The sequence below is a fragment of the Mustela erminea genome, chromosome X (assembly GCF_009829155.1).
Source record: "Mustela erminea isolate mMusErm1 chromosome X, mMusErm1.Pri, whole genome shotgun sequence".
Lineage (NCBI taxonomy): Eukaryota > Metazoa > Chordata > Mammalia > Carnivora > Mustelidae > Mustela > Mustela erminea.
In genome coordinates, this window is record NC_045635.1 from 22959151 (window position 1) to 22972501 (window position 13351).

Genomic DNA, 13351 nt, shown 5'->3' on the forward strand with positions numbered 1-13351 from the left:
ATCCAGATGTGAGAAGTCAAGTGTAAGCACCCTGAGGCTAGTGGGTCTGGGGCCTTGGGAAACTGCAAGTCCTTTGGTACGAGTTATTTTTACCTGAAGCTGGAGGGTGGATCAGATGAAGCTGCTGTGGGAGTGAGGCAAGGGCCGGATCCTCAGAAGCTGTGTCCAGAGTTAAGAGGCTAAAGCCTGGAATGGAAAACTGTTTCACGCAATTACTTTAAGATCATGAATTAACCAGAGAGAAATCTCCACCAGGGACAGAAGTGGAAGGTGTCCTGCATCCTTTCCTGCTGTTCTTTTTCCAGTGCAGTTAAGCACAGCACACAAACTATGTTTTTGAGAAATAGGAGTGATATACAAAATGGCTATGTTCAGAAGCCACTGTGCTAACGATATTAGCTCTGGCCTGGAAGAGACACAGCCCACTACATTAAAGTTCATTTTATTAGGTTTTGTGTAATTTGGCAAACTCTAAGTGAGGGCTAAATTTTTAATGGAACTGAAATAAAGGAAAACAGAAGTGGTCTGGATGAAAGGACAGTTGGAGGGAGGTGCTTCTTGACACAAAGGACCCTTAAGTTCCACCTAACTGGGGAAGACTCCCCCCAGCATGCTATAAGTAACATCCTGAAAACTTGCAGAGCAAGCAATTTAGCTTTACAACTTAGCTATGCATCATGTTGGCTGATTTGTTATGCTGTCTCATAGAGTGCTACATATCCTCCCATACCTCTTGGATTAAAAAAAAAAAAGATAACTGAAAATTATTAGACTCAGTACATGCCAGACACTATGCCAAGTGCTTTCATACATTATATACATGCCAGGAATCCTACACATCAGGGCCTCTCTACCTCATTTCATAGAAAAACCTTACAGATCTTTGAAATTTTCCTGACTTCCCCTGTCATAAATGACTGAAGTGGGACTGGACTTCTGGTCTGAATTCATTTAGGGTTCCTCACTATTTCATGTCTCTTTGAATAAAGCAAATATTTTGTCTCTTAATTCATTTCTACTCTCAATGCTCCACAATGTCTTTCAGGCGACTGAGATGAAGGACCCTCTTGCCAATGTATTAAGCCCAGGTTTAACAAATAAAAAAGAAAATGAGAATTAAAAACAATTTCAGGATGTTCCCAATGAAACAGAAAGCCCAGAATCACCTGCATTTCCCCTAACTTAGAACATTCCAAACCCTTGAAGATGTCCACTGTCTGTCCCATTCCTGACCTTTGGCCATAAAGTTTAGACTGCTCATCTGCTCTGGGTGCTTCTAAGTTTTTTCCAAGTCAGCTTGTGAGCAGTCTGATTTGGCACAGGATCTACTGATTCTTGTAAGATAACCCTGAAGTTAGGGAAGAGGTTTTAGAAAGCAGATGAAATTCTTAATAAAGAGGAATTTAATCTGATCATTTACTTGAGACTGGCCACTGAACCCATATGTTGATAAGTGAACTTAACAAAGCGGTCAAGAACAAAAACCTTCCTCCTAAGTGGTAGATGAGGAAAGCCAGAAGAAATCATTATATAGCAACCATGGCAGAGACTAGATTCCTAAAATCTCAGGTGTCCTTCCATGAGGATGTAGTAATTTTCTACTGCTGACAAATTGCTCTAAGTCAAGGTACTTAGAACAACACACACTCTTTATCTCACATTTTTGTAGGTAATATATATGGGTTGGCTGTGCAGTTTTCTTTGTTCAGGGTTACACAAAGCCCAAATCAAGCTGTCAGTCTTGGTTCTTACTGAGAGATACTGACAAGGATCTCATTCCACACATACACAGGTTGCTTTCAAAATCTAGTTCTATGAGGAATTCAGTGCCTTGTGACTATAAGACTGAGGCCCTGTTTCCTTGCTGAATGTTAGCTGGAACTGCCATAGCTCCTCAAGGTCTCTCTCCACTTTTTGCATATGGGCCCCTGCTTCAGAAACAGCATGTTGACTCTTTCTCATGTGGAAACTCTTCTGCCCCCCACTCTGCTGCATTTCTCTTCTGCTTCCAGCCAAACGAAGTCCTCTGCTTCTAAGGGCTCATGTCATTAGATTGGGCCCACTCAGATAATACAGTATAATCTCCCTATTTTAAGGTCCATTCAAAATTTTAATCACATATGCAAAGTGCCTTTGACCATGTAACATAACATATTGACAAGTTTTCAAGATAAAGGTATGGGCATCCTTGTGGAACAATTATTCAGTCCACTTCCAAGGAAGAAAATGTCTCCCTGGCAGATATGCCAGCTTTGATAAGAAAGAAAAAAAAAATGTTAGCATACACCTGACTCTTGTCTATATCTGCACCAGATGGAAATTCTGAAACTTTTTCAGTGTGCTTAAAGATACCTGAACAAGTGTTCAGCCATGTCCTTCTGGTGGTGGATAGCAAAGACTCACAAGTTAGAGGTTTTTCATTGAGCAAAAGGAAGCAGAAAATTCTCAGTGTATTGAGAGTATAGAGGTTATTGGTAAAAGTTCAGAAAGGTGTTATAGAGTGAAAAAGGGTGACACCTCCCTGCTGAAATTTTCAATGTCCTTTAGAAAACTGCTGTGGTTCTGTATTTGAAAACATTAGTCACATAGGGGCACTAGAAAAAGTTGCTGAATTGCAAGGAAATCTGATCTCAGAAAATCCTCCAGGAACAAAGAGAGCTAATGTTACAACAAACTAGAACAGTTGCTCTTTTCTGAGTACCTATTGTGTACCCATTAATGGGAAGGTTTACAGATCTTCAGGACACTTCAGGTCTCATTATCTTTGGTTCATATGGAGAGGTACCTGCCAGTGGCTACAAAGGGTCATGTGACTATCCTTGACACTGTAGTATGCGCAGAAGCATGCCTCTCACCTCCAAAGGTATTTGAGAACTAGTGTGCCAACTCTATGCTTTTTGTTTCACTGAACAGCAAACATGCAGAGCCTATGTTGAGATGTGGAAGCTCATGATAGAAGCACCGTGGATTCCAGGGTCACCTGACAATGGAGACATCCTGCCAATGCCCATCAAATTTTATGTACAAAACAATTTAAATTTTGTTATATTAAGCCATTTGCAATCAGATTTTTCCAATTACATCTCATTTACTTTACCTGAAAACTACACAGATAGTATTTCTGTTCTCTTATTTAAATATTTTAATGACAAAGGAAATAGGGCATATGTTCTTGTTGCCAAAAAATTCTAATAGGGACACCTGGGTGGCTTGGGGCGCCTGAGTGGCTCAGTTGTTAAGCGTCTGCCTTCAGCTCAGGTCAAGATCTTAAGGTCCTGGGATTGAGATCCTACTCAGTGGGAAGCCTGCTTCTTCCTCTCGCCCTCCCCCTGCTTGTGTTCCCTCTCTCTCTGTCAAATAAATAAATAAAATCTTAAAAAAAATTCTAACAATAGGGAGAGATTATAATTCTTCCTTACTATGTTCTTTCAAATTTTATCCCTTCCTAGAGGTAACTGCATTAAAAAATCTTGTGTGTAGTATTTTAAGACTGATTCTAGGCCTATTCTTTTTTTTTTTTTTTTAAAGATTTTATTTATTTATTTGACAGAGAGAGAGATCACAAATAGGCAGAGAGACAGACAGAGAGAGAGATGAGGAGAAGCAGGCTCCCTGCTGAGCAGAGAGCCCCATGCGGGACTCGATCCCAGGCCCCCGGGATCATGACCTGAGCCGAAGGCAGAGGCCTAACCCACTGAGCCACCCAGGCGCCCCTCTAGGCCTATTCTTACATACATGGGTTAGAAAAATACACTGTAATGATTGTCTTATGGTTTCACTTATTTGTGGAGGATATCCATTATCCTTCCTTAATACCCATCACTAGGCTCAGCCATCCCCCCACCCCCCTCCCCTCTAAAACCCTCAGTTTGATTCCTGGAGTCCACAGTCTCTCATGGTTCATCTCCCCTTCTGATTCCTCTCCTTCATTTTCCCTTCCTTCTCCTAATGTCCTCCATGCTATTCCATGTGTTCCACCAATAAGTGGTGATGGATATTAAGGAGGGCACATATTGCATAGAGAACTGGGTGTTATATGCGAACAATGAATCATGGAACACTACATCAAAAACTAATGATGTACTGTATGCTGACTAACATAACATAATAAAAAATTACTTTAAATTTAAAAAAAGATATCTACACCCTTTTAATCTATTCTAACTTTTACACTAACAATATGAACTATTTAATAAAATTCTGAAGAAAAAAACCATAAATCAATCATTCAGAGACATTTATATCCATTTTCATATATCCCCTTTCAATCTGTATTGCTATGTGAACATGTTTACTTTGTAGAAATCACAGGATACATATAATTCTCTATTACTTCTTTGCTTACTTCTTATTTTATTCTCCATTTTTTGCCATGTTTTACTTTGTTTTCTATAATTGTAGTTTTTAGAAACTAGATTGATTTTATTGACTTTAAACCACAATTCATTTAACCATTGCCTCAATGTTGGGTACTTATTTTTTTCTAATCCATGTTATTATATGTACCAATGTAAAGAATATCTTTTGCTATAAACTTTTTTTAAAAGAAAAATACACTGTGAGTTTCAAAAATACACATGTAACAGTGTACATATCATCTTGCCTCTTGTCCTCATCCCTGAATAAAATAAATGCAGGATTTTTCCAAGAGAGCACAAATAGATCTACCTCACTCTGTTAATTTTAGAATTCTAAACCACATATGTGCCATAATTAATTTAAATATTCTCCTCTTGATGGACACAGTAAATTGTTTCTCATGATTAAGAGAACTGATATCAACATAACTGAACATCATTTCTTGGCAAATGTGGATGTTTTATTATGGAGAGATGTAGAAAAATGCAATTAGAGTGGAAAGAATCTGACAACAGTGAAGTTTTACAAATATTGATGACATTCTGTTCTAATAATTTTATACCAAATTATCTTTTCATATATTTATATATGTGAATAAATTAAGCTTTCAGTGGCATTTTATTTTATCAATCTTTTAAATTTTGGTCAAACTTTTGATAAAAAATATACTATCTCTCTGATAATTTAATTTGTATTACCCTATTTTCTAAACAGATTAAGCAGAAAATTAATTTAATCATTCACCTATATAAAGCAAGATTTCTATAGTGATATCTTAAGTGCTAGGATTCCTTTGAGTGCATAGTTTAAAATTCTATGTCCATAAGACTTTCCTCTTTACTTCGAGAAGCTCGAATTTACCAAAATGACCAGGCACCAGGAAATGGGCCTAGACAGGAAAGCATCAATGAGTGAAGAAATATCAGGAAGACCAGGGGTGGAGGAAGTAGAGCAATTTTCAGGATCCATGAGAGAGATCACATAGTAAGTAAAACCAGTCCAGAGAACCCAGGGCAGCTGGTGGTCAGGAACCTGAATGAAGGCTTTAGCAGAAGGGAGTTGGGGGAAACTGGAGGGGGAGATGAACCATGAGAGACTATGGACTCTGAAAAACAGTCTGAGGGTTTTGAAGGGGTGGTGTGTGGGAATTTGGGTGAGTCTGGTGGTGGGTATTATGGAGGGCACATATTGCATGGAGCACTGGGTGTAGTGCATAAACAATGAATTCTGGTACACTGAAAATAAATTAAAAAAATAAAAACCATTATTAAAAAAAATAGAAAAGTTGCCAGAAGGTAAGAACGTGTAGAATCTGGGTGGAGGGTACCAGACAGTTTACATGGATAGGCTAGGAAATCTCTGAATCATCACAGCCAGCCCAAAGTTGTAGAGTGATATGAGTGGGTAGATCTTCAGGTTAAAAGAACCATAGGCAAGCCCAGCATCCTTTCCCACTCCCACCCCCACCAATCTCCCAACCCCCCACCAAAAAATGCCCCCTGACCAGCGTCAGACAATAAATCTCCCCTGTGTCACCCATTAAGTAATGTTACCGATGGAATCTGGGAAAGCTGCATCTCTCCACTACTCTAATCATTCCATGCATCCATGCCAGTGACCAAAGTTATGAGAGATCTTGATACCTGATGGAAAAGGCTATTTATTCCCCTATGTACATGGCCTTCTGCCACTGATATTGAAGCTGTGCAAGCAGGTGGGCTTGGTGATGATTCAGAATGTTTAAAATAGGCCAAGTATTACCAAGTATTACCAATGAGGGCAGTGCCCTTGTGCAACTGCAAGGAGGGAAAACTGGACGGGGAATTCGTGGAGGCTAATTACCCCAGTGGCCCTTGGAATAAAGGGCTGAGTGTAGACATGCCTTGAAAAACAACCCAGGTGTTATCTCCAGCTCTGGTTACCTCCTGTAGTTCCTGACTTCTTTGCACACCAGAGGGCAGATGTATTCTGGCTGTGTTTGGTGGTCTGTGTTGCTACCAGACACTAACTAGAGTAGGGGGTAGACTCACAATGCAAACGTTTACAGGGTGGATGGAAAACTACTGGAGAGGGGTGCCTGGATGGCTCAGTGGGTTAAGCCTCTGCCTTTGGCTCAGGTCATGATCCCAGGATCCTGGGATCGAGCCCCGCATCGGGCTCTCTGCTCAGCAGGGAGCCTTCTTCTCCCTCTATCTCTGTCTGCTGCTCTGCCTACTTGTGATCTCTCTCTCTCTCTGTTAAATAAATAAATAAAATCTTTTTTAAAAAAGAAAAGAAAACTACTGGAGATGGTACACTTTCTTGTTAAGCTGGGAATGATGGTTATATGTGAAATCCAAAACTCCATTACTGCCACAACCCTGATTCGACTGAATTGAAATTTTTAAAAATATTTAATAAAAAAAATTAAAAACACGATTCGGACTAACCATTCTCAAAATTATCACACAATCTAAAGAAATTTTTATATCCACATCCTCAGGCCATTAGAGGGAAGGGTCCCAGATCCTAAGATGTAACAGTTAAGATCCTGAGGGAGTTCTTTGGGAGCTATTCCACCATAACAGAATGGACCTATACAGACCCATCCCTGTTATCAGCACTTCTAAGCCCATAACTCGCTGTTAGGTTCAGGGGCTCCTTCACTTCACCCTCTGGCAACTGGGAATGGAGGGTTGGAAGGTGGGATACCCGACGACGAAGTCTTGGCTTGAGGCTCACTGACTCAAATCACGAAAGAGTCGCGTCCTAGACCTCCCAGGAGACAATGAAAGACCTCTGAGTAAGTTTCGCCAGAGTCTTCCACCCCCACAAAACAGACTCCACCCCTCACCTCCAAAGGCCACACCCCTGCCTTCAGCCCCTATGGGAATAACCGGAAGTGGGAAGTGGATTCCCCCCAACTTCCGTCTCTGGCTTCTCCGAGAAGTGAAAGTATTGTTCCGGCTGGTGGTATCAGGTGAGCAGGAGAACTCTTGGGAAGAGTTCCATTCCGTCTGGAATTAGGGTAAAAACCCTGAATGAGACTTGAGGGCACACCACCCCCCTATTCCCCACTCCGTGTCTGAGGAATGCGCGCGTGGCCGTGCACACCAGAAAGGCGGGGGGAGGGGGGGAGGCGGCTGGCAGAATCCCGGCAGACCCTGGACGAGGATTACCTCATGTAGTGCCCTTAAATTCTCCCTTTCTGGACAGGGAGTGGATGGTATCAGATCAGGGGTTGGCACTGGGCCTTCCAGAGCTAGTTGAGGACCCTAAGTTCTGATGGAACCACCTACAACAGATGAGAAAGGCTAGTCAGAACCCGGGCCCCTCCGGCCAGGCCTGGGAGACCCCGGTGGGAGTGGCCGGATATAAGACACCCAGAATTCTATCTCTGGTCTCAGGGAAATGAAAGAATTGGTGCAAAGGGGACTGTGTAAGTTAGAGGGAGAAGACCCAGGCTCTGTCAGGAGGTAAGATAAGTCCCTTCATGAGATATGAGGATACCCACTATCCAGTAAGAGTGGGCTACACAGAGTCGGGCCCTGCCATCAGCAACAGTGAGTCTGGGGCAAGGAACATCCTCTGTGGTACCTTCTAAATTCTTCCTTTGTAGATTCAAAGAGGAGATGGCATTGGGGTGGGGTTTCTGGCCTCGGGTCAGTGAATAGAAGAGTCTGAGGTCCTAACAGAAGTAAAGGTGAGGACACTGAGTGAGGTCCGAGTGACCTCCCACCCCAAAAAATGGGTTTTCAGAGTCCTGATACTGTTCTCCAGCCTAGGGAGGGCGAAGGTGAGAGTGGTTGGATGCAAAGCATCCTAAATTACAAAATCTGGCATTTCAAAGTGAATGGCTTCATGTGATGAGGGCTGCTTTAGTTTTTGAAAGAAACTACTTCTAGGTCCTGCCAAGAGGTAGTGCAAAAGGTTTGAGGGAACCCTCTTTATCCCAAAAGGTAAGGGGTCACACAGATCTCTGACAGGCCCTGGGCAGGAATTGTCTGATGAAGCATCCATTGAATTCTCCTTGTGAGAACTTAGAGAGGTGAGGCCATTGGACTGGAGCATCAACCTCGGAAAAGCAGAAAGAGGTTACAGGTTCTAGCAAGAGTAATGAGAAAGACCTTGACTGAGTTCTGAGAAAATCACTGACTTCATATCAAAGCAGGTCTGCACAGAGTGCCAACCATGCTATAAACCCTGAAGGTATCAGGCAGATATGTCAGACTAAGGGCTCCCTAATGACCTCTTAAGTAATTTTTAAAAATATAAGGGCCTTGTCTTAAAATGTGGTCTCACACCAGGAGAGGGAAGAGTACCAAGCCCTAGCAGAAGATGAGGTGAGGACCCTGAGTGAACAGTAAGGACCCTAATTACCCCAGGATGGAGAGAGTCCTTCTGAGCTCTTTCTGTATTGTCATCCTTGAGAAGATATAGTCAGTTGAAGTCTCCCTCAATTTCTCCTCTGGAATCAAAGGGAGATGAAATATTGAAATGAGGTCAGCCTGAAAGCAATAAAGGGAAACCAGAAGCGGCCAGAAACCAAAATGATAGTCCTGGAAGTGAAATGAGAGAAACACACCTACCCCAAACAGAGAGGCCTCCATAGAGCCTGGCTATTCGAGGCCTTGCTGTCACCCTAGAAGGCCCTAGGCAGATCAGGCAGGTAGCAGTTTAAGGTGAACTCTCATTACCTTCACAAGGTTCTTAGGAAACAAGCTGAGAAGAGGAAATGAACATTGTGAATTCCTTGAGCAGTGCACGTATCCTTGAGCAGTGCACGTAAGAAAACCTGCAGAGGTAGTCATTTATAAAGCCAAGACAGCATCGCCCTGTGAATGGGCACACACCATCTTATCCTCTTTCTTCCAGGTCACTGGTTCACCTGTCCACATCTCTGCTGCACCTGAACAGAGTCATCATGCCTCGGGGTCAGAAGAGTAAGCTCCGGGCCCGTGAGAGACGCCGACAGGCCCGAGAAGGTTCACAGGATCTGGTAAGTGCTCAAGCCGCTGCTCAGTTGCACTCCTCTTCCTCCCCTCATTTGGAAGGCATTCCTTTAGAGCTCACTAGCTGAATCATTTGCAATCCCCAGGGTCCTCGGACAGCCACATTCACCGCCACTACTGCTGCAGCTGTGTCATACATGAGATCAAATGAAGGCACCAATGAAGTACAGGGAAGGCCAAGATCCTTCCAGAATCCAACAGCCACTGAGCCCTTCCATAGAAGCCCTCTGGGGGAGAAGGTGTTTATATTGGTATACTACCTGCTATATAAGTATCAAACCAAAGAGCCCATTACCAAGGCAGATATGCTTAGAAATGTAATTCAGATCTACAGGAATTACTTCCATGTGATCCTTAGGAAAGCCTCTGATCACTTAGAGCTGGTCTTTGGCCTCGACATGAAGGAGGTGGATCCCAATAGGCACATCTATGTGCTCGTCAACAAACTGGAACCAAGCTATGATGGGAGGCTGAGTAATGAGAGTAGTGTGCCTGAGACTGGTCTGCTGATGACCGTTCTGGGCGTGATCTTCACAAAGGGCAACTGTGCCACTGAGGAGCAAGTCTGGGAAGTGCTGAATATGATGGGGTTATATCCTGGGAGGAAGCACTTCATCTATGGGGAGCCTAGGAAGCTCATCACCAGAGATTTGGTGAAAGAAAATTACCTGGAGTATAGGCAGGTGGTCAACAGTGATCCTCCACGCTATGAGTTCCTGTGGGGTCCCAGAGCCCACGCTGAGACCAGCAAGATGAGAGTTCTTGAGTTTTTGGCCAAGATCCATGATACCGTCCCGTCTGCCTTTCCATCCTATTATGAAGAGGCTTTGAGAGATGAGGAAGAACGAGCCCAAGCCAGAGCTGCAGCCAAGGCTCTTATTGCTGCCAGGGCTAATGCACGCTCCAAGGCCATGGCCAGTGCCCGTTCCAGGGCCATGGCTAGCAGCTCCTCCCACCCCTAGTAAAATGTGAGACAGATTCTTCATTTTGTTGTTAAAAAAAAATACATGTTCTCCTTAGTGGAAGGTCAGGGTGGGGCAGAGAAAACAGACTGTTTATGTTCTCATTCTATATGTTACTTTTTAATTGTTTTTTCTTTCGATAGAAGGTTTATTAGCTTCAAAAATCCAAGGTTATGAATAACATTTTCAAATTTTGTGCTGTACATGAGATTTAAGAGTAAGAGATTATTATTTTGTAAACCAAATTGGGAAATTCCTCATCTTATTTACTGATTTGGACTATGATAACATGTCAGTGGATTAGGCATTTCCTTGGAAATGTAAAAGAATTCAGCAGTAAGATACTTGGGGTCAAGAAATAGAGAAAAAGTAAAAGATGGCCAAATATTGCATTTTCTTTTCACTTTTAGTTTGTTTAAAACTAAATGATACTGCCTGTGTACATATACATATAGATTACTTAAGAATGTAGGATTAATTGTAGCACAATAAATTAGATCTCTTGCACACTGTCTCGTTTATTTCTCAGACATTCCTTCAGCATCTTTGGGAGGCTTTCTGCTAGTACTGGGAGTGTCAGAATAAACAAGACCCACCCACCGTGCCCATAGAGTTTTAGAGTGTAGAAACAGCTGTCAAGTAAGAAAGACGATGGGATACACCCTAAGACCTAAGGACATGAGAATAGAAGGAGAGGACATGGGAGGATCCAGATGTGAGAAGTCAAGTGTAAGCACCCCGAGGTTCGTGGGTCTGGGGTCTTGGAAAACTGCAAGTCCTTTGGTGTGAGTCAGCTTTACCTGAAGCTGGGTGGTGGATCAGATGAAGCTGCTGTGGGAGTGAGGCAAGGGCCAAACCCTCAGAAGCTGTGTCCAGAGTTAAGAGGCTAAAGCCTGGTGTGGGGATGCCTAGCTCAGTCAGTTAACCTTCTGCCTTTGCAGCTCAGGTCACGGTCCCAGGACCCTGGAATCGAGCCCCATACCAGGTGTCTTTGGGCACACTGAAAACCAGGATTTTCCCCTGCAGCACATACAGACAAAAGTCAGTAAATGATGGCCTGTTAGTTTTTCTTTTTTTATCAAAGCTGGCATGTCTCCCGGGAGACTTTTTCCACCTTGGAGGTACACTGAGTAATTGCTCCATGAAGATACCCATACCCTTATCTCCGAAACCTGTGAATTTGTTGTTATACTTTGTAGATGTAGTGAGGTTATGAAAATAACCAGACTGCTTCTCCCTCTCTCTCTGCTCTGCTACATTCCACTCATGCTCTCTCTCCCTCACTCTCCTCTCAAATAAAATATTTAAAAAAAATAAAGCCTGGTTTGGAAAACTATTTCTAGAAATTACTTTTTAAGATCACGAATTAGCCAGAAATGGGACAGAAATGAAAGGTGCTGTGCTCTTGTCTCAGTATAGGTGAACACAGTGCACAAACTAGATATTTTATGTAGATTGTTTCCAGGGAGTCTCTGAGAAATAAGGGTAATTAATTACGCCTTAACCTGTGATTCTCAGAAGCCATTTTGCTGGCAATCTTTGACTTGTACTGTCAAAGACAGAGCTCACTCTTTTAACTTTTTTTTTTTTTTTAAGAGCTCACTCTTTTAATAGGGTATTTAAATTAAGTTATCTTGTGTGTAAATTGGTAAACTCAAAAAAAAAAAAGAGATAGATGTTTTGATGAAAGTGAACTAGGTAGCCCTTGACACATTTTCTATGAACATTCTATGCATACAGCGGGGGAAGATTTTCCCAGCTCACTATAAAAATCCTCAAAATGTTCCTTAGTGGGTAACTTACTATTATTTGGTTGAAAGTATCTTGGCTGATTTGGTGTGCTATGTATTAGAGCTTTGTATTGCTATGTATATTCTCTGACATATCTAGGATAAAAATATATTTTAAAATTCCAAGATGGGAGGTTGATAGCATTTGATGTCAGAATTTTAATAGTAATAACTGGTAATTATTAAATATCCAAAAAGCCATTCCTTGTACCAGGTGCCTTACATAAATTGCATTCCAACAGTTTTTGACCTCACAAGGTATCACTGAGCCAGAGCGCAAGCTGACTACATTAAGCCCATTTTGCAGACGAGAAACCTGAGGCACACATATCTCTGAAATTTTCATGACTTCACATGTTTCAGAAAACACAACCGTGAGAATAAAGCCCTGGTCTGAATTCCTCTGGAGCCCACGCGGTTGCAGCCTGAAGCCAACCTTCTGTCTCTCAATTCCTTTCTCTTCTCACTATTCCGTGATGGCTTTGAGGCAATGAAAGAAAGACCCTGTGGCCGAAGTACTAAAAGCAGGTTTAAAGAAGGAAGGTGCAAATTAAAATCAAACACAATTTGGGGGTTCATGGGGTTCATTTTCCTAGGATCCTCCTGCCCCTCACCCCAGGGTCCCTTGAGAACTGGCTCTGCCCTGGTCTCAGCACTTGTGTGGAGTCCCCAGTCCCGGCACTTTCCTGCATGACAGCTCCCTCCATTGGGACTTCCCCACTGGGCCTTTGTGTCCAAACTAGGATCTGACCTGCTGGCCAGCTCTCCTCTGTGTTCTCCTCTGGAGGATACACCTGATTCTGGTGGAAGAGACAGCTGCTGTCCCTCAGCCTCCCCTGACTCAGAGCATTCCAACTCTCTACAGCTTCCATCTCTCCTCCTGGCTCTTCCTCTCACAGCAATTGCCTTCCCCTGTAATTCTGACAGTGAGGTTTAGACACTCCCTTACCCCTACCCCCCACCCTGGATACCTCCACCACATTCACAAAAGTCTATTTTTTTAAAAAAATTAATTTTTTTTCAGTGTTCCAAAATTCATTGCTTATGCACCACACCCAGTGTTCCATGCCTGCTGATAGGTAGACTCTAATTTGACACAGAATATAGTGGCTATAATATCTTGGAGCAAAAATATATTCATGAAGTTAGGAGATATTAAGAAGAATATAAAATAGAAATAAGGGAAAATTAAAGCTAATGAATTATTTGAGACTGGCCACTGAATTCACACACTGAACAGTAAGCTGCA

The 13351-nt window shown here is 42.5% G+C and overlaps 1 protein-coding gene across 1 annotated transcript; it reads left to right on the forward strand.

The window, feature by feature from the left end:
* Window positions 1-6132: 6132 nt before the first annotated feature.
* LOC116583518 (melanoma-associated antigen B10-like) lies at window positions 6133-10801 on the forward strand. Its single transcript, XM_032331588.1, has 4 exons — window positions 6133-6231; window positions 7179-7318; window positions 9214-9337; window positions 9437-10801. The coding sequence occupies exons 1-4, from the start codon at window positions 6133-6135 to the stop codon at window positions 10310-10312; spliced, it is 1239 nt and encodes a 412-aa protein (XP_032187479.1). The 3' UTR covers window positions 10313-10801.
* The last annotated feature ends 2550 nt before the right edge of the window (window positions 10802-13351 follow it).